We start from the raw sequence: 21,665 nt of genomic DNA, 5'->3' as shown, positions 1-21,665 counted from the left end.
TACTTTATCCTTCTTTATAAGGCAGATGTGTTTTCCCTTGTATTTTCTTATCCCTTTGTAGATTTTTTCCAAGCCATGAGCCTCTGCTGTTAGACTGGGCAAACAACCTTCCAGTGTACCACTAATTCTGCCGTTTGGTCAGCCCAGCACGAGGTGCATGGTATCAAAAGAAAATAAAGAAAAGCATGCATTTATGTAAAGTTTTATTGTATTGCTCTGAAATCTTTGTGCTTCATGTACAATGGTTTACGTTGAATTGCAACTATCTTTTATATAGGCAAGCAGCATCCATTTTGTGCACAGCAAAATAGCTACTGTATTTGCTTACATAAGCATCATTGCATTTCAAAGTATGTGGGGTGCTTACATCTCAGAGAGACGTGATAAAATGAAAATCTCCAATCCTCAAAGTTTGATTACAAAGCATTTTAACACTTGTAAGTATATTTATTTTTTGCATAAATTTTATAATTGTTCAGCCCAATGTGTCTGTAACAGTTCTTTGCTCAAGCACTCCAAAACTAAGCCTGTACACTGCTCTCCCTACTTCATTTTGGTTCACATTGCAAATAAAAGGGAATTATAGGGTTGCCTCTTCTCCCATCTTTACTGGATTATTCCAATTTTTTTAAATGGGAAATTAAACCCACCCAGGCCATGTTCTTTTGTGACAACTTCAGCTAGTTTACAATCACCCAAAGCTGCTGGAAAAGTAAACTGAATTCTTCAGTTTTATTAGCAGCTTTCATTTATCTTAAAGATTGCTTTGTAAACTTTTCGTAGGAGCATTAGAAAGCAGTACCTACTCAAAAGGATTAGGGTTAGGGTTAACCCTAATGCAGCTATTAACTGTATCTTCAACAGAAGTAAAAACAGAAAATGCTGGTAACACTCAGCAGGTCAGGCAGCACCTGTGGAATGAGAGAAACAGTTAACATTTCAGGTTGATGACATTTCATCAAAAGCTTTTGCTTATGTACCTTTAACAGTATTGTACCACTACATTCTGAGTTAACTTAAGATTTTGAATAAAATTTACATAAATGTTTATACTCCTTCAAGGGCACTGCATTTTCAGGATCTAGATAGAGATTGAGAAAAAAACAAGTTCTAAAATTCATTCTAAAGAAAATGAGGAATACTTTATAAGCTTACTTTGGTTGTGCCTGTTGAATAGATGTGATATTGTATACTTGACAAACTGAATATGTCATTACTTGTCCTTATATACCTGGGGTACTTTTTTTTTACATGAGGTCTATAGTATAGGTTTGACTCTTTTCCTCGGGGACACTGAAATTGTGAACAACTGTGGTGCATTGCGAGTCTTGTCTTATGTCGGAGGTGGGGAAAATGTTGCTTTTTAAAAAAATGTTGGTGATCTGCTTCAATTCAGTCAATGTATGGGTGATGTAGCCATTTCATTACAGTACAGAGTTGCACCATCTGATTGAGATCTGCCCTTTCCAATCACTTTTTGATCACATAAATTGAAGTGACAAAAATGATAATGATCAGGACACACCCTGAAAATGGAATGGATTATATAACAGGCAAGTTCATTGTCCCATTAGACTTCAATCATAGAAATCATAGAAAATTTATGGCACAGAAGGTCGCCATTTGGCCCATTGTATTCGCAGCAGCCAAAAATGAGCCACCCAGCCTAATCCCATTTTCCGCCACTTGGTCCGTAGCCTTGTAGGTTACGGCACTTTAGGTGCACATCCAGGTATTTTTTAAATGAGTTGAGGGTTTCTGCCTCTACCATCCTTTCAGACAGTGAGTTCCAGACCCCCGCCACCCTCTGGGTGAAAACATTTTTCCTCAGCTCCCCTCTAATCCTTTTACCGATCACTTTAAATCTATGCCCCCCCTGGTTATTGACCTCTCTATTAAGGGAAATATGTCCTTCTTATCCACCCTATCTAGGCCCTTCATAATTTTGTACACCTCAATTAAATCACCCCTCAGCCTCCTCTGTTCCAAAGAAAACAACCCCAGCCTATCCAATCTTTCCTCATAGCTAAAGTTCTCCAGTCCTGGCAAACTCCTCGTAAATGTCCTCTGTAACCCCTCTAGTGCAATCGCAACCTTCCTGTAATGTGGTGACCAGAACGGTACACAATACTCGAGCTGTGGCCTAACCAGTGTTTTATTACAGTTCCAGCATAACCTCCCTGTGCTTATATTCTGTGCCTTGGCTAATAAAGGAAAGTACTCCATATGCCGCCTTAACCACCTTATCTACCTGTCCTGCTGCCTTCAGGGATCTGTGGACATGCACTCCAAGGTCTCTCACTTCCTCTACTCTTTTCAGTATCCTCCCATTTATTGTGTATTCCCTTGCCTTGTTTGACCTCCCTAAATGCATTACCTCACAATTCTCCGGATTGAATTCCATTTGCCACTTTTCTGTCCACCTGACCTGTCCATTAATATCTTCCTGCAGTCTATAGCTTTCCTCCTCACTATCAATGAATACCATGTTGATATAGAAATTACAGTAATATTCTTGCAGTTCTGATAATTGCAAATGAAGAATTATGGAGGTTTTGAGCTATCTAAGCCATGCACACTACAATTGTAGCATCCTTGTGAAGGTTCCCTAGAGGAAGAAATCCCACTTTGCTTCACTCCGATTCACATTCGGCTCTGACCCTGGGTTTACACTGCAATAGCTTAGTGTTGGTGCAGATCAAAACCGCTTGATGCTGTCTGTGGTCACTAAGTACCAACATGCACAGCAGTGAGTAGCTTTTGTCCCCCAGTCCCTTTATATCAATACTTGATGAAAAATGACAGATTGCAAACAAGACTCTGTTCATGTAAGCAATTTGATCTCAATTGAAATGACTTTCCCTGCACAATGATAACTTGATGGAAAACATTTGGCTCCTAGAATAACATTTATTAGTCAAGTTGAAATAATTAAAGTCACCCCACATGGAAGGTCAAATTCTACTGCTGAGAAAAACAGCAACTTGTGCCATTCTAATTCCTCATGTATGGGTGAATAAAAGAGTGCTGGTAGTGACCTGAACATTTTATTACTGTAAAGCTTTTTCAATAGCTTTATTAAATGAAGTTAGTTGAAAGTGTTATTTAAAATTTTACACTTGTCCAGAAAGTTTTTTTTAGTCCTAAGCTCGCAATCTTTTTTCTAAATAGATTGCTGCTCCCAGCCTGTGATACTGAAGTTACTTAATGTAGTAATGCCTTGGGGATGTCTGGAGTAGTTTTATTACTGCGATATTTAAATACACATGTATAAAAAATTTAAATACAAAAACCTCTTGATTATTTCTAGTTGCCTTCTCTCATCCTTCCCTTAACCCTATTTGATCTTTTCTTACATATATTGTTTTAAAATAGTAAACTTTCCCATTTTGCAGTGTCTCCACTAATCCATTGTCCATATTGCAGCTGGAACTCACAATAGACATTGCTCTGTGATGGAACGAAAGCTGATGCTGACAGTTGTCTTCTCCGTGAATAATTAGTTTGGCCCAGTCATTTCATTTGAAAAACCAGGTCAAACTTCCGATATATTTTGTGGACTAACGTCCAAATAGAACTCATCAGCTAAAGCAAACAGGTGTTATTGTGGCAGCTCATGGGTTACGGTTTTACTTATTAAAAGGATTTCTTTGGGCCATTCGCTAGAAGTGTTCTTTGCTTGGGTTTCTTGGGTTTGAATCCTAGACTGATTATATATAGTTGAGTAAATATTTAAAGAGCTACCATTCTGCAAGTAGTGGTACGAAGTTTCTGGGCAGTGCATCTCAGCTACTCCAGCTTTGCCTCTTTCAGCCTCTAGCTTTTTATTTTTGTATTCCCTCATCTCTACCAGTCATTAATGGCTAAACTCTCTAGCCTGAAAATCAAGGTTGGTCAGATGCAGTACGAGAAGCAACGACTGGAACAAAAATCCCAGGCAGTAAAGGTGTGGTGGGTTTTGGCTTCTTGGTAATATTGTGTTGTGCTGTAACTTTTGCCTGGACTGTTTTGCTGTGTGTCCATACTTGTGTGTCTTTGAAAAGATTGTTGCATTAAAAAAAATTGTCAAAAATGAAAATTGTCTTTGCATGGAACTTTGTTTTCCTGCGTTTGCTTTTTGCACAGCTTTGTTTTTCTAATGTATCTCCAGTTTTAAAAAATATGGGTACCATAAGCATAATACAGCAATTATGGAACATGCATTCTCTGTTCTAATGTCCATCAAACTGCATTGTGTCACACCAGTATTTTCCAGCATGCAGTGATTTTAATTTCTCTTTACAGTACATATATGTAAAGTTTAAACAAAAGGTGGTCAGATTCAATGTCAAACTTCACCTGTGGTTCTGTCAAACTCCTTTGTACATTTATGTATTCATCTTATCAGGTGTATTCAACCTGCCTCCATGTGTTAATGTTGTTACCTAAATTGTTGCAGTTTTGAAAAGCGTTTTGATTTCACCTGGTGAGCAATTTATATTAGAAAAGATTCAACTTCTTGATAAATTATATATTATAAAAGTTTTTAACTTTTTTAAATGTGCAACAGACCCATGGAAGAATTAGTTGCTATGGATGTCAACTCCTAGATGGATTTTTCTCCTTTCTGGATTTGTTTTTTTTGCTTTGTGCATGTTTCTTTTAAAGTTGAAAGGTAGTCTGTCTTCTGTTCTCAGAAAAGTCCAATCCTATGAAAATCCAACGGCCAAGAATCAGTTATCTTTTAACACAATTTTTTTCAAAATCTGTTTATTTAGCAGATGTTGATGGGCACTTCTTAGTTAAATATCAGTAAATGCATCTGTGTGGGCAGAATTCAAGCATAAGAAAAGTGAGAAAAGAACATCAGGCCCACCCTATTCATTGGACAGTGTAACCTTGTGCCCTGTGCTCTGCAATCACTAGTAATAGTAACTCTGAGCAAGGCAAAAAAAATAGAGAAAAAAACTTCTGGGAATTTCAGGCAAAATACTGGGAGATATTTCTCACCAACTCCCTCAAGCGATCAAGCAAGTCCCAGGAGACCATGGGTATCTATGATGCATCACTAGACATAATAACTAGCTCCCACCCCTCTATATCCCGATTTCCTTAAGATCAAAGGACTGGTCAGGGCTGCAGAAGATGATTTCCAAGTATCAGGTGGCCTCAGGTTACAGACCTCTTATCCCCATTTAGCTCTCCACCTCGGTGGTTATCTTCATACAGAAAGTCATTGGGGTATCTGTAGGGCTGTACAAGACTGCAAACAAGCAAATGTTCCTATTTTTTAAAAAGGGGGACAAACATAATCAAGTCCATTAGCCTAATATCAATTAACTAGTAAAATACTAAACGGTTGTAAGGATGGGCTGGAGAACTACCTGTGCATTAGTAATTTAACAGCTAGGATGGATTTAGGGGAAGATCCAACCTGACAAACTTCCCTAACTTCTTTTGCGGATGATACAAATAAAACCTTTTGGACCTTCAGAATGCTTTTTACAAGGTTCCAAATGAAGGGCTTTTAATTAAACTGAAAGCCACAAGAGTCCATGGTAAAACATGGGGCTGAATTAGAAGTTAGATTAAAAATTAGGAAACACAGGTACTCGTGGGAGGTGTAATGTCCGACTAGGTGGAAGTATTGAGCAGAGTTATGCCTTGGGTCAGTGCTTAGACAGACCCCTGTTGTTTCTAATCCACGCACTGAAACCAATTGTAAGCTTGTTACTTTTTCAGCGGATACTAAAATAGGGAGCATAGTAGAGACGGGATACAGTTAATAATTTTCAGAAGGATTTAGATCATCATGCAGCTGAACTGGTAAATTAAATGTAATACTGACATGTAAAGGATTACATACAGGCAAATTTGCAACATGTACATTGAATGGGATTGAATTAGCACAGGAAAGGAACCTGGCAGTAATGGTAGAATTTTTACTGTTAATGCTGAGATGATGTGGCAACCTAATTAAAGCAAATATAATAGAGATATATTACCAAAACAGTAGATAGAAGCATACAGATATCATTGCTAAGCCTTTATTATCTTAGAAACATAGAACATAGCAAATTTACGGCACAGAAGGAGGTCATTCGGCCCATCGTGTCTGTGCTGGTCTTCTGCCTGGACCACACTTGGAGAACTGTGTTCAGTTTTGATCACTGCTTCAAAAGGCATCTATGTTTATTGGAACATAGGAAACGAAGTAGGCCGTTCAGCGCCTCGAGCCTGCTCCGCCATTCAATTAGATCATGGCTGTTGTGTATCTCAACTCCATTTACCCACCTTGGTTCCCTAATCCTTAATTCCCTTACCTAACAAAAATTTATCAATCTCAGTTTTGACATTTTTAATTGACACCCGGCCTCAACAGCTTTTGGGGTGATTAAAAGAGCAACAAGATTGATCCCAGGTGTAAAATGAATGTGCTATAGGAAAGATTAGAGAAACTTAGGCTACACATTCTGGAGAAGATGGTTAAGGGGCAGACCTGGTTGAGGTACAAATTGTATAGATAAATTGAACCACAAATGTTACTTAAGAGACAAATTAAACCAGGAGGGCCAGAGGACTTAAGTTTAAATTAGTGAGAAATTTAAAGCAGATATTGTAAGAAATGTCTTTATTCAAAGGTGATCAACATTTGGAGTAATCTGCCAGGCCCAATAGTGGCATTAAAAACATTAGGTGTGTTCAAAATGCAGTGGAAATCTAGTCTGAGAGTTAGCGTATTAGAGGAACGAGCTTCAATGGACAAAGTTGACTTTTCTTGCCCTGGAATATTTTTATTTCAGTCTGGTATAAGTAAATTTGAGTTATTAGTTCTTGGCAAATGAATGAATAATGTTAAACCTTCTAATTAAACTGGAGGTGTGATGTCAGCACCACAAATGCAGTGACAAGGTTTTAAGGGTTAAACAATTGGATTTGCTTGTATTAAAATTGTTCATTTTGATGTAGGCTAGAAAAGTGTTGCTCAAAACTTATTTCTTGGGAAAACCAGTGTATTTATCAGGAGTTTGACAAACCCATGTTTTGTGCAAGGTTTGTGTAATATAAACCTGAAGTTTGGGGTTTGATGCAAGTGGTTTTGAGTTTTAACTTTGGAATGTTCAGGTGGTTAAATGTTGATTCCTAAACCAAAAATTGAGTTTATCTACCTGTTGGTTCTCAGAACACCATATGATAAAGTGGCTACATATCAGAGTGGGGAAGAGAGGAAGACTAAAAGATGACCAATGTTAGCTGATCTTGCTCAGATTGCATTTGCCAACAGCTAATGATGAATGGCATTAAAGGGATTTTTGAAACCTGCACTCTTGACCATCAATACCTGTTCTCGCTCTTGACTATCCCACCCTGTGAACTGGAGGGCGATGTTTGGGAAAAGAGAAATACATTCTTAAAATGGAAACAAAAAACACTCCCATTCTTAACAATGTTAGCCAGATACAAGTTAAATCTTGCTTGTAGATTGTGCTGCACCATGAACTCTTGGTTACAACATGAAGAATAGACCAGGGTGCCCTTAAGCGACTTAAAACTCAATCTTTCTATCCTTTGTATAGTACAATTACTGCTAGAAAAACTATTCTTTGTTGTGGTGTAGGATGAGCTGGTGCAACTGAAGGAACAATTGGAGCAGAAAGATGCTGAGGTCAAAAGGCTATGGTCGGAGCTGAGTTACAAATCTGAAGTAGATGAAAGTGACAGTGGAGCTGGTAAGAGACATAATTCTTTGCTCATTTGTGTAAGAGAACTGGAAGAGGTGCTGACTTAGTTTGTATCCTGAATACAGCAACTTTCTGCTCATGCATTATTAGTAGAAGATTTTTATGTCCCTGATGTCATCTTCAATTCATTTGTTTTTGCCATGTCTTTTTAAAAATTCCTTCTCTGGATGTGGGCATCGATGGCAAGGCCGGCAATTATTGCCCATCCATTAAATATATTAAAAATATATTATTTAATATATTAAAAGTCTTGTGTAGGGCATGCAGTTCCTGTCCACAGATCTTTCTTACTGTTGTCATGATTTTTGGGGACAGTTGTTTCTCATCATTTATCATTGTAACTTACCATGTTAACATTTCCCATTCAATTTTGCTACGTCAGCTTAAGATATATATATATATATTTTTGAACCTTGCACAGCTTGTTTTGATCTTATTTCTGCAGGGAGTTCTGTATTTTGAAAATTCTAAGTTTTTCATAAATGTTCAAATGTTGTATTCATATGCAGCTGCAAATAACTGTAGTACTAATGTGCTTTTAAATTTACCCACCTTTTTTTTGTGAACTAACCGCCTACTTTTTTCTTGTACCCGTATTACATGAATTTCCTGCACAGAGGAAAGTTATAAAAAGAAGCTGAAAGAGAAAAGTAAGGTCTTGGTATCTCTGTTTTGTGAATGTGTAATAATTGCATCCATGTGCATAAGGGTGTTGCTGCCCCACCCCGTTGAAGCAATTTGCATGTTCAGTTGAGAAACCTTTAAAACCTCCTGTCTTATCTGTAATCCTTGGTTGTAGCATTGAAGTAAGAGGTTGAAAATAAGTCAGTTGTGAAGAGTCTGGGTAGATGCATCCTGCGTCTTATCTGCTTGTCAGATTTTGAACTGAGAAAATGACTTGTTACAGAAATCCTTCTTTAATTGTATAGTGTTAGTATGGGGAAGGAAAGTAGAGATTAATTAGTAGAGATTAATTCTATAAGTCTTGTTATTTCCTTGGATGCATTTTAAGATAGTCTGTGGGTTAGCTATTTGTGCCAAATACAATTGAATTGATAGAGGCAGATTTCAAATGTGCCATTTCCAGTAGTTAGTGTGCTATTTACATTAATTTTAAAATCTCAATGCTAAAGGTTACAGATGAGTCCTGATTTTGGTTTTGTGCTGTTCGTATTTGAAACCCTTGCATGGCTGCTCATTGCACTTCAGTATGCTGCAATTAATAGGTAGCTTCGTCATACAATGCATTACATCGAGTTACATCGAAGCTACTGCAGAGAAACAGGCCATTCGGCCCAACGGATCTATGCCGGCGTTTATGCCCTACATGAGCCTCCTCTCTCCCTACTTCATCTAACCCTATCAGGATTCCCTTTTATTCCTTTCTCCATCGTGTGCTTATCTAGCTTCCCCTTAAATGCATCTATGCTATTTGCCTCAATTACTCCTTGTGGTAGCGAGTTCCACATTCTCACCACTCTCTGGGTAAAGAAGTTTCTCCTGAATTCCGTATTGGATTTATTAGCAACTATTTTATATTTACGACCTCTAGTTTTGGACTCCCCCACAAGTGGAAATGTTTTCTCTACATCTACCCTATCAAACCCAGTAATAATCTTAAAGACCTCTATCAGGTCACCCCTCAGCCTTCTCTTTTCTAGAAGAAAGAGCCCCAGCCTGTTCAGCCTTTCCTGATAAGGGTATCATCCTCGTGAAATTTTTTTGCACCCACTCCATTGCCTCTATATGCTTTCTGTAATATGGAGACCAGAACTGTTCACAGTACTCCGTGTGGTCTCACCAAGGTTCCATACAAATTTAACATAAACTTCTTTGCTTTTCAATTCTGTCCCTCTAGAAATTAACCCTAGTGCTTGATTTGCCTTTTTTATAGCCTTATTAACCTGCATTGCTACTTTTAGTGATTTGTGTATCTACCCCTGGATCCCTTTGCTCCTCTATCCCATTTAGACTCTTATTATCTAAGCAGTATATGGCCTCCTTATTCTTCCTACCAAAATGCACCACCTTACACTTGTCTATATTGAAATTAATTTGCCAATTACACACCCATTCTGCAAGTTTATTAATGTCCTCTTGTGTTTTTGACGCATTCTTCCTTTGTATTAACTACACCCCCCAATTTGGTGCCGTCTGCCAGAATTGTACAGAATTAATAGTGTAATATTTACTCATCAACAAAGGAATACACAAGCTTGTTTCTGGTAACTGTTTTATGATAGAATGTCAGCATCTCAGTATTCAGTGTTTTGGGAACAAAGTCCCTGATGACTTTCAAGAACTTGCATCTCTATAGCCCCTTCAGCATAAAAACTGTACCAAAGCACTTCACGTAAGGGAAATTAGCGAGGAAGGAATGCCGGGTCATGGGGGGTGGGGGGATATTCCGATAGGAGCCAAAAGCTTGGTTGAAAAGACCGGTTTTAAGTAGATTTTTAAAGGAAGTGAAGAGGCACAGGGCTTGAGGGAGGAAGTTCCAGAGAGTAGAGTTGAGGCAGATGCTGGCTGTAGCCACCCAGAGGGGGGGAAGGGTGAGGCTCCACAAAAGGCCAGAGTCAAGTGTGTGGGAGGGTATAAAACTGGAAGAGTTTGCAGAGATAGGGGATGAGGCTGTGGAGGGATTTATAGACAAAGATGAGGAGTTTCAGTTTAATATATTGAGGGACAGGGAGCTAGTGTAGATGAGCAAGGATAGGAATGGTGAGCGAATGAGATTTAGTGCCAGACAAGATGATTTTTGAACAATTTGGAATTTGTGGAGGAAGAGAGGCCAGCAACGAGGGCTTTGGAATAGTCAAGTCTAGAGGTGACAACAGCATGGAAAAGAGCTTCAGCACTGGAGGGGCATAGGCACACAATGTTACGGAGGAGGAAATGAGCAGTTCAGGTGATGGATAGGATGTGGGGTTTGAAGCTCAGCTCAGCTTTGAGCCAAACAAGACACTAAAGTTTCACATCGTCTGATTCATCTTGAGCACTTGGCCTGGGGTGTGGGGGTGGTGGCGGTAGAGTCATTGACAAGGGAGCAAAGTTTATGGTGGGAATCAAAAACTATGGCTTTGCCCTTCAACATATACTTTTAGATTGGAATGAACTAAATAGCTAAATGGGTGTTTTTCATTCCAGGACTTAAGTAGTCGTTCCTATAATTTCTCTAAGACTGGTTCTGCAAGTTTTTAGTGCTGAATATAGTAAACTAGAATTTCAGAGCAAGGAGCAATGATGCCCTTGAATAATAGTTTTTAAAATTAGTTGCATTTTATTTGTATTGTGGTCCATGCTTTATTCAAAAGTTTTTTTTTGTCAGGTTACTTATTTTTTTAAGCCAGTATTTCTCACACTCTCACTCTTCATTTTCTCCTAAATGTATTACATCACACTTATCCACATTAAATTGCATCCGTCACCTGTCTTCCCATTCTGTTAATCTATCTCCTGAACCCTTTTATAGTTCTTCTTGCTGATTGACAAACCTCCTGCTTTTGTGTCATCAGTACATTTTGAGATTTTGTTCCCTATACCCAAGTGTGTAAAAGGTAAAAGAATAGTTAAAGAACAGGCCAGACCTGTCTAAGTCCAAATCATTTATATAATACCAAGAGCAAAAGTGGACCCTGGGATTTATCAATTTCAACCCTTCTCTGAACAACTCCCATTTACCTTAACTTTGTTTCCAGTCCATTAACCAACTTTCTATCCATGTTGCTGCATTTTGTCTAAAAGGATATACTTGCCACAGAGGGAGTTCAGCGAAGGTTCACCAGACTGATTCCTGGGATGGCAGGACTATTGCATGAGGAGAGATTGGGTCGACTAGGCCTGTATTCACTAGAGTTTAGAAGAACCGAGGGGGGAATCTCTTTGTAACGTATACAATTCTGACAAGGCTAGACAGACTGGATGCAGGGAGGATGTTTCCCCTGGCTTGGGGGGGGGGGTCTAGAATGAGGAGAGTCACAGTCTCCGGATATACAGGGTAGGCCATTTAGGACTGAGATGAGGAGAAATTCCTTCACACAGAAGTTGGTGAACCTGTGGAATTCTCTACCACAGAAGGCAGTGAAGGCCAAGTCACTGAATATATTTAAGAAGGAGATAGATAGATTTCTAGACACAAAAGGCATCAAGGGGTATGGGGAGAGAGCGGGAATATCGTATTGAGATAGAGGATCAGCCATGATCATATTGAATGCGGAGCAGGCGCGAAGGGCCGAATGGCCTACTCCTGCTTCTATTTTTTTTCTAAAACAGTTTGCCTAAATTTTTCTAACAAGCCTCTTGGGAGACATCAAATGCCTTCTGAAAATCCATTACATCTACTGTATTCTCCGTCTATCCAATATGATACTTTTTAAAAAAAACTATTAAGTTTGTCAAACATACTTCCCATTAACAAATTAGTGCTGGTTATCCTTGATTAACAAGCATTTCTAAATGCTCATTAATTTGATCTGGAATTATAGATTCTAAGAGTTTGCCTATAACTGATAGACTCGCTGGTCTGTAGTTACCTGGCTTGTCCTCCTTTCTTGAACAAGGGTGTTATGTCACAATTTGTATCTTTCACCGGCGCAAAGGTGTATGGCATTAGAGTGCAATGACTTATCCACCTTGAGTTTGGTTAATTTTCTTCAGAACAAATTCCTTTTCTACAGTTAATTCTGTCATTTGTTAATATCCTACTCTTGTTCACTTACATTCTCACTTTCACCATTTGTAAAAACCAGCGCATAATATTTATTTAATATCTCTGCCAAACCCTCATCCTCCACAATTATACTCTCCTCCATCCCCAAGTGGTTCTACTTTTTATATGCATATCAAACCCTTTACTATTTCTATTGTTATCTAACTTTATCAAGTGCCTCCCTTTTAAGTTTTAGTTTAGTTTTAATCTTTCTTTATCCATGGAGCTCTACTTTGCATCCCTTTTTGCCTTATAGGAATATATATTTTGTACTCTTGTGTATCTCATATTTGAAGATTTTCTGCTGCTAATCTATCAACTTGTTTGCTAACTTTTTTGCCTGGTTAATTTGGGCCAGATCCCCTTTTATCTTGCTGAACTTTGCCTTTCTCCATTCGTTGTACTTTTCTGCTCTCACATTGAATCTAACAATGCTGTGGTCACTACTTCCCAATTGTCGATGTCCTCACATTAAAAATAAAACTTTCATGTTGGAAGGACACAGACCTGGACACATTGGAGAGTGTGCTGGTGAAAATACTTCAGAATTTTAAAACGTTAACTGCTCCTTTTAAAGATTACTTTCAATATGTCTTGTTGCAGTAACTATGAATGTATTTATAATTCTGGTTCTCATCAGCTTGAAACACATTTGCATCAAAAGATAAGCTTCTTGCAAATAGATATTTTCAAATTGCATTTACAGCATGTAATGTACCAAACGTTTTGGTTTTGCTTAATGTTATGTTTAATGTAAGTTTAAAAGGCTAAAGTATTACACAACCTTATTTTCATTAAAGTAATATGCAACAATTATTATTGACTTCTGCATAGTTACGGAACTTTAGCCCACTTTGATAGTATAATTTAAACTGAAATAAAAGCTAGCTCTTGCCTTTAAAGAATGTCGCTAATATATGGTCAATGTTCTCTTAGTGCAAGTACAATATGTGGCATGCCAGCATGGTTTCAGTATTCATTATAGCATAAAAATATAAAGGTACCATGTTGAATGCCATTCCTGTTGTCATTATTTTCAGATCTAGAGGTGTATAAAATGAAGAAAGCTGTTGAGTCACTGATGGCAGCAAATGAGGAGAAGGTAGATCCTATGAAGTTTTTATTCTAACTTAACTCCTGAATTCTTGATGTGCAAGGGGGGCGAAGAACTATATGATATCCAGTACTGCAGACATTGAAAGCAATTATGGTAGCATAGTGGTTATGGTACTAGATCAGCAACCAAAAGGTTGTGATTTCAATTCCAATCAAGGATAACATCAGAAAAATAACTGAAAGCTTCTAGATTGTTATGAAAGCCCAACTCGTTTACTAATATCCTTCAGGGAATGGAGTCTGCCATCCCTACCTGCTTTGGCCTACGTGTGACTCCAGTCCCACATTATGTGGCAAGGAAATCTGCCTTTATCAAATATGAAATTAAAAAATTAGAAAACCCTGGTTCTGAATGAGACCTGAAATTGACTAACCTCTCCCCTCTTCCAACCTTCCCTGCCCCTGGGAAAAACTGAAATTTTTGTAGTGTTGCAATGTTTTGCATATAGGACAACTTCTCAGTATATTTTCTTTTGAAGGATCGGAAGATTGAAGAGTTACGGCAGTCCTTGAATAGGTACAAGAAGGTGCAGGATATGGTGATGTCAGTGGCTCATAATAAGAAAGGTGGGTTGTTTTTATGATCTGTAATAGTTCAATCTATAAGTGGAACAACTCCAGCATGTGTTTAAAGTATTTGGTTAAATCAACCTTTAGCTCCAACTATTTGGACAGCAAGATCATTATATTTCCACACACCATTTTCGATGTCACAGGATATAATTTTTTAAAATCCAATTGATAAAGCTTAAGCTTTTCCTTTCCAACCATAATCCAGTGACACAGTATGTTAATATGTCAAAATGTGAAAGATTATGGGTCCACATTCGTGATTCCTCAAGGGTGAGTTTCGGTCTTCGTCACACTGTCTAGGAGAGTTGTCAAGTGGATATGAGGGGCTTTTCTTTTTTCTTCTACCCCTAACCCCCCCCCCAAACCCATCTCCAGTTAGATTATCTCCCCATGGGGCAGTCTCAAAGCATTGACGTCTGAAAGCTTGTTATCCTCAAGGTTGTGAAAGAGTATGTACTGTAGGAAATCCAAAGAGAGAACATTTTTTGGGTTACATTGTCTCAAAAGCACAATATGCTCATTTCAGTATTTTTTGAAGCTTCAGGATACAAATTTAATACTGAACAGAAAGGAATAGACTTGAGGGTAATGTTTTTACTTTGTCTTTTCCCTTGCCCCCATCCCTCCCCCCCTGAAGGTGTTGATTCTTGCTGAGATGTCTAACCTAACCCTAACCCTAATGCAACAAACCTCAGCACCTTCCTCAGTTGGACATTCTTTGTGTAAGCCTGGACAGTGAGGGTCAGTGGGGCATTTGATCGTTACCGTCATCACAGGCAGACGAGATCTCTGTTCCGCATACCCTCACCAGATGTTCTCTCTCATGTTATCAGAAAGGGAGCATACAATGAGGATTTAATATCCTCTCTCTTCTGCCCCCACCCCAATAAAAAAACAGGATGGTGAGCCCACCTTCCTCTGGCCAGGCACAGGATTGAATCTGGGAATTCCTGGCCTATATTAGGAACATAGCATCAGGAGTAGGCCATTCAGCTCCTTGAGCCTGTTCCGTCATTCAGTTAGATCATGGCTGATCTGTACCTCAACTCCATTTACCTGCCTTTAATCCATATCCCTTGATACCTTTAGCCAAAAAATTTATCAAAAAGCTGAGACCACAGTACAGATCGCTGGGGAACACCACTTGTCCCCTCCCGTCAATCCGAGAATGAACCCTTAATCGCTACTGTCTCCTACCTTCCAACCAATTACTCATTCCTGCAGCACCCTGTGCATTTATCCTCTAATCCATCTGAAGTGCTGCTACTGTTGTGTTTGAACTGAAACATTAGGAATGCTTTCCTTTGTACTAAAGTAACAATTGAAACCTGTTAAATAGTATAGAAGAAATTTGCTACTGAATTCTTTGAAATCTGCCAAAGTATTTATTAAAATCTGAATATTTTCCCAACTTAAATGTGTTTACTTGCTGATTATTGTACCGTGTATTATAAATAAGGAAAAAGACATGGAAGCATAACTGAGAATGAAGAAAAAAATTTCTCGAGCATGAAAGAACATTATCTTGTATAAGTATGAAATCAAAAATTCATATGTCTTTTCAAACTCTCATTGTTTTGTCTGTGAAGTAAAAGAAGGTGACAGTGATGAAAGCCTGAATGGGGGCTCTGCTGGAGTTAACACGAGTGAAATGTTAGAAATGGAACTGGCTTCTCCCACTGCATCAGAGGGAGTGACTTTAGTCTCACTGACCGAACCAGTAAGTTCATTTTCATCATTACATTCCAGTCTGAAACATTCTTCATATTTTTTTTGTCTTCAGTGCAGCTGTAAAGAATTAAAATGCTGATCTTCAGCGTGTCTCCCAGGTGTGTGTGCTCTTTGCAGAGTGACAGGGCACCAGGAATTGTGAAGTTAACCAACTTTTAAGAGAACTTGAATGCTAATTAATATAACTGAGAGTAAGAACGTAAGAAATAGGAGCAGGAGTAGGCCATATGGCCCCTCGAGCTTGCTCCGCCTTTCAATAAGATCATGGCTGATCTTCTACCTCAACTCCACTTTGCCGCCCTATCCCCATATCCTTTGATTCCCTTAGTTTTTCCCTACTTGCTCTATCAAAACCCCTCAATTTTGAATACCTCTGTTAGGTCTCCCCTTAACCTTCTCTCTAAGGAGAACCATCCCATCTTCTCCAATCTCTCCACATAACTGAAGTCCCTCATCCCTGGTATCACCCCGATAAACCTTCTCTGTACCCTTTCCAAGGCTTTCACATCCTTCCTAAAGTGTGGTGCCCAGGATTTTACACAATACTCTAGCTGAGGCCTTAGTGATTTGTAAAGGTTTAGCATGACTTCCTTGTGTTTGTATTCAGTGCCCTTATTTACAAAGCCAAGTATCCCATATGCTTTCTTAACAGCCTTAACAACTTGCCCTGCCGCCTTTAAAGATTTGTGAATATGCACCCCCGGGTCCCTTTGCTCTTGCACCCCTTCAAAATAGGACCATTTAGATTATCTGGCCTCTCCATGTTGTTCCTCCCAAAGTGCATCACTTCGCATTTACCCGTATTAAATTGAATATGCCGTGTGTCTGCCCATTTCACCAGTCTGTCTCTGTCCTCCTGAAATCTGCTACGATCCTCCTCACTATTTACTACGTTGCCAAGTTTTGTATCATCTGCCAACTTTGAAATTGTACTCCCTATACCCAAGTCCAGGTCATTTATATATAACAAGAAAAGCAGTAGTCCTAATACCAACCCCAGGGGGACCCCATACTTCTCTCCAGTCAGAATCTGTTCACCACTACTCTCTGCCTTGGATGCTGTGTATTGCCTCTCTGACAGTAAAGAGTTGGACTTTTGTTCTGAGGACTTCGGTTAAGTCCTTGCCTAAACTGACGCATAAACATAATTGCCCTCAATAGACAAGCTTCAGTGGTTCTTCTAGCTGCTGAATGAAGTATCTCGAGAGCGTGCACTTTTATTTGCAGTTAGAGATTGGGGTCAAAAAGACATCCATCGCTCTCATTGCATCTTTTGGCTAATGCAGAGTGGGATTGATGGCTCCCAGAAGAGATTCACAGCCTAGCTTCCTGCCGCACCCTCTCCCACCAATAACGAGGGTTAAATGAAATCTAAATTGTGTAAGAAACTGTTACAAGGTGTTTGTTGTAGTTGGATTAAACCGGAAACTAGGCGTTGAATACAAAAAAGCTAAATAAGTGCTTCTGGAGTATTTATTTTAAAAATTGATGAGAAACCTGCAGACTGAGATCACTTGGTCCTAAATTAGTATTAATATTTTTTGACTTGTAGTGGAGATCTGCCTCTTCTCATTTGGATTTCCTGCATTGTTGCATTATATACAGCTGATTTTATAAACATCTGTTACATTTTAATGTTTAGCCACACAAGTACTGCAGACAATGAAAAAAGAATATACTGGGCGAAAAGTAAATGATTTAATAATTTTGTTTTAGGAACCAGTTGAAATGCACACCAGCATCCTTCAAGTACTAATTCCAATGGTTTCATCTACTCCCAAGAGTTGCACTGAACAGGTAGAGAAGAAGGTGGACCCTGAAGTTGAAACAGCTGACATTGGGTAAACAGCAACTTAGCTCCGTTACCTGACTTTAGGAGGTAGAGTGTATCTGCAAAGGTTTAAAGTCCGTGGTTGGCTTCTCGTATGATGTGAAGATATGGTTGTTTGATACTCAAAAACATGCTATGTATGGATCAACTAATAGCCTTCAGCAGATAATTCCTGAAGTCAACTACATTTGAAGACCACTTTGAGCATGTTGTGAATGCATAAATCTTTTTTTCTAAGGAAAGTGTAACAAACAATTGTGTAAGATGTAACCTGGTGTAAATTTATATTTTTCTACAGTGAAATACAACCAAGAGACATCTCTTCATTAGTTGAAGAAACTGTCATATGTGACAGTCCCATGTAAGTATAATGCAGGTGTAAAATCATTTCTACATCAATCTGTAAATCCATAGATTAAAAAGCCAAAAGGTATCGGTTGCCTAAAAATTGAGATTTCAGCAATTTTGTAGCTTTCAAAGTGTCTCCTGGATTGATGAAAAGCTTGTATGGTAGTGATCCACTATTATCATTGAGCTTATTAGCAAAACATATGAGATATTGAGTGTTATTAAAGGAGTCTTGCATTCCTTCAGCAATTCCATCTTCAGATTTCAAAAGATACTCAGTAGACTCGTATTCAGGCCTTGTACTTCTGCACATAGGCAGTCTTCAATCTTAATTTTAGAGAGAAGTCTCTGGGAAGGTTTCCTGATTTGGCTGGCTAGCTGTATGTGTCACAAGAACTCGTTTCTACCCCACTTTCTCGCGTGTCTGTCTGGGAGTGAAACTCCCCGCAGTTATTCTAATTATTCTGGAGACCTTTCATCCTTCAAAAAAGCCAGGGAGGAGATGAGATTTTTTTTTTTACACAGCGAGTTATGATGATCTGGAATGCACTGCCTGAAAGGGTGGTGGAAGCAGATTTAGTAATAACTTTCAAAAGGGAATTGGATAAATACTTAAAGAAACATTTGCAGGGCTATGGGACTAACTGGATAGTGCTTTCAAAGAGTCGGCACAGACATGATGGGCCGAATGGCCTCCTTCCGTGTTATATGATTCTATGACTCGAGTGAACGTTACACTTTGCATGGCTCTGGGATAAAACTGGGAAAGACCATGGCCAGCCCCAAAGTTCAGAAGCAGAACACACAGCTCTCTACTGATATACCTCAATATACATACATTAAAAGCTCCTGTCTAACGTGGCTTCCAAACCCTTTGAAATCAAGTAAAAGCTTCTGACACAGCTGTCGATTAAATTAACCTCTCTTACGATGCTCTCCATTTAGTTCAAAAATTAATGAAAAACCATGTTTAGCCCATAAATGCTCAATAGATAACTGATGTATCCTATTAATAAGTTGTGCCTGCTTCTTTCAAGTGACATAAACTGGTAATTCTTTGTCATTTGGGAACTTACATATTTTGGACTGTGATACTGTGCAGTGAAACATAGAATCATAGGTTACAGCACGGAAGGAGGCCATTCGGCCCATCGAGTCCGCACTAACTCTCTGCGAGAGCAATCCAGCTAGTCCCACTCCCCCGCCCTATCCCCATAGCCCTGCAAAATTTTTACTTTCAAGTACTTATCCAGTTCCCTTTTGAAGGCTATGATTGAATCTGCCTCCACCACCCCCTCAGGCAGTGCATTCCAGATCCTAACCACTCGCTGTGTAAAAAAGTTTTTCCTCATGTCACCTTAAATCTATGCCCTCTGGTTCTTGGCCCTTCCGTCAATGGGAACAGTTTCTCTCCATCTACTTTGTCTAGTCCCTTCATGATGTTGAATACCTCGATCAAATCTCCTCGCAACCTTTCTCTGTTCCAAGGAGAACAACCCCAGCTTCTCCAGTCTGTCCACGTAACTAAAGTCCCTCATCCCTGGAACCATTCTAGTAAATCTTTTCTGCACCCTCTCTAAGGCCTTCACATCTTTCCTAAAGTGCGGTACCCAGATCAGGACACAATACTCCAGTTGTGGTCGAACCAGTGTTTTATAAAGGGTCATCATGACTTCCTTACTTCTGTACTCTATACCTCTATTTATAAAGCCCTAATGTCTCGTTGCAGATTATCTGATGTGCACACGTATGATAGTCAGGAGAACCTGAAAATGGAGGAGGGGAATAAGGTTTGTTTTGTTTTGCCATCTGTCCTCGTGGTATAAAATATGAAAATGTTGATATTCGCTACAGATCTAGACCATAAGAGATAGGAGCAGGAGTAGGAGTAGGCCATTCGGCCCCTCGAGCCTGCTCTGCCATTCAGTGAGATCATGGCTGATCTGATTTTTACCTCAACTCCACTTTCCTGTCCTTTCCCCATATCCTTTGACTCCCTTGCTGATCCAACGACTCGGCCTCCACAGCTTTTTGGGGTAAAGAATTCCAAAGGTTCATGACCCTCTGGGAGAAGAAATTCCTCCTCATTTCCGTCTTAAATGGGCGACCCCTTATTCTGAGACTATGCCCCCTAGTTTTAGATTCCCCCATGAGGGGTAATATCCTCTCAGCATCTACCCTATTGAGTCCCCTCAGAATTTTGTATGTTTCAATAAGGTCTCCTCTCATTCTTCTAAACTCCAATGAGTATAGACCCAATCTGTTAAATCTTTCCTCATAAGACAATCCTTCCATACTCAGAATCAACCTAGTGAACCTTCTCTGAACTGCCTCCAATGCAAGTATGTCCTTCCTTAAATAAGGGCACCAGAACTGTATGCAGTACTCCAGGTGTGGTCTCACCAGCATCCTGTACAGTTGTAGCATGACTTCCCTGCTTTTATACTCCATCCCCCTAGAAATAAAGGCCAATATTCAATTTGCCTTCCGGGTTACCTGCTGCACCTGTATGTTGACTTTGTGTTTCATGTACGAGGACACCCAGATCCCTCTGTACCGCAGCATTTTGTAGTATTTATCCTTTCAAATAATATTTTGCTTTTTTATTTTTCCTCCCAAAGTGGACGACTTCACATTTTCCCACATTATATTCCATCTGCTAAATTTTTGCCCATTTGCTTAACTTGTCAATATCCCTTTGCAGACACTTTGTGTCCTCATCGCAACTTGCTTTTCCACCTATCTTTGTATCATCAGCAAATTTGGCCACAAGACACTCTGTTCCTTCATCCAAATCATTGATATATATTGTAAATAGTTGAGGCCCCAGCACTGAGCCCTGCGGCACCCCACTACTTAGATTACCCTTTTGAAAATGACCCTTTTTATCCGGACTCTTTGTTTTCTGTTAGCCAATCCTCTATCCATGCCAGTAAATTACCCCCAACACCATGAGCTCTTATCTTGTGCAGTAATCTTTTATGTTGCACCTTATCGAATGCCTTTTGGAAATCCAAATATACTGCATCCACTGGTTCCCCTTTATCCACCCTGCCCGTTACTTCCTCAAAGAACTCTAATAAATTTGTCAGACACGATTTCCCCTTCATCAAACTGTTATGAGTCTCCAAATGTCATAATAATGGATTCTAGCATTTTCCCAATGACATGTTAGGCTAACTGGTCTCTAGTTACCTGCTTTCTGAGTCACTCCCTTCTTGAATAGGGGTATTACGTTTGCGGTTTTCCAACCCGCTGGGACCTTTCCAGAATCTAATAAATTCTGGAAGATTACAACCAATGCATCCACTATCTCTGTAGCCACTTCCTTTAAGACCCTCGGATACAAGCCATCAGGTACAGGGGACTTGTCAGCCTTTAGACCCATTAGTTTACCTAGTACTTCTTCTCCAGTGACTGTGATTGTTTTTAGTTCCTCCCTCCCCTTTGCCCCTTGATTTTCTACTATTATTGGTATGTTATTAGTGTCTTCTACTGTGAAGACAGATACAAAATATCTGTTCAATTCCTTTGCCATTTCCTTGTTTTCCATTATTATTTCTCCAGTCTCATCCTCTAAGGGACCAATGTTTACTTTAGCTACCCTCTTCCTTTTTATATACTTGTACATAGGAAC

At 39.2% G+C, this 21,665-nt stretch overlaps 1 protein-coding gene across 12 annotated transcripts in view; it reads left to right on the top strand.

Moving 5' to 3' along the window:
• The window catches only part of ppfibp1b (PPFIA binding protein 1b), a 168,379-nt gene that overhangs the window by 113,248 nt on the left and 33,466 nt on the right, over positions 1-21,665 (top strand). For 6 of the 12 annotated variants that reach the window (XM_067999196.1, XM_067999204.1, XM_067999200.1 and 3 more), the window contains 9 exons: positions 3,854-3,946; positions 7,598-7,709; positions 8,339-8,371; positions 13,470-13,531; positions 14,025-14,112; positions 15,708-15,838; positions 17,566-17,690; positions 17,979-18,041; positions 19,758-19,818. In XM_067999196.1, coding sequence (XP_067855297.1) covers positions 3,854-3,946; positions 7,598-7,709; positions 8,339-8,371; positions 13,470-13,531; positions 14,025-14,112; positions 15,708-15,838; positions 17,566-17,690; positions 17,979-18,041; positions 19,758-19,818 — 768 coding nt within the window. The remainder of the gene's footprint in view (positions 1-3,853; positions 3,947-7,597; positions 7,710-8,338; positions 8,372-13,469; positions 13,532-14,024; positions 14,113-15,707; positions 15,839-17,565; positions 17,691-17,978; positions 18,042-19,757; positions 19,819-21,665) is intronic. The other 6 variants (XM_067999205.1, XM_067999202.1, XM_067999199.1 and 3 more) reach the window with 3 other exon arrangements.

Source organism: Heptranchias perlo, chromosome 18 (genome assembly GCF_035084215.1).
Source record: "Heptranchias perlo isolate sHepPer1 chromosome 18, sHepPer1.hap1, whole genome shotgun sequence".
In the NCBI taxonomy this organism is placed as follows: domain Eukaryota; kingdom Metazoa; phylum Chordata; class Chondrichthyes; order Hexanchiformes; family Hexanchidae; genus Heptranchias; species Heptranchias perlo.
The sequence above is the reverse complement of the archived record's forward strand: the minus strand, read 5'-3'. Positions and strand labels throughout refer to the sequence as shown.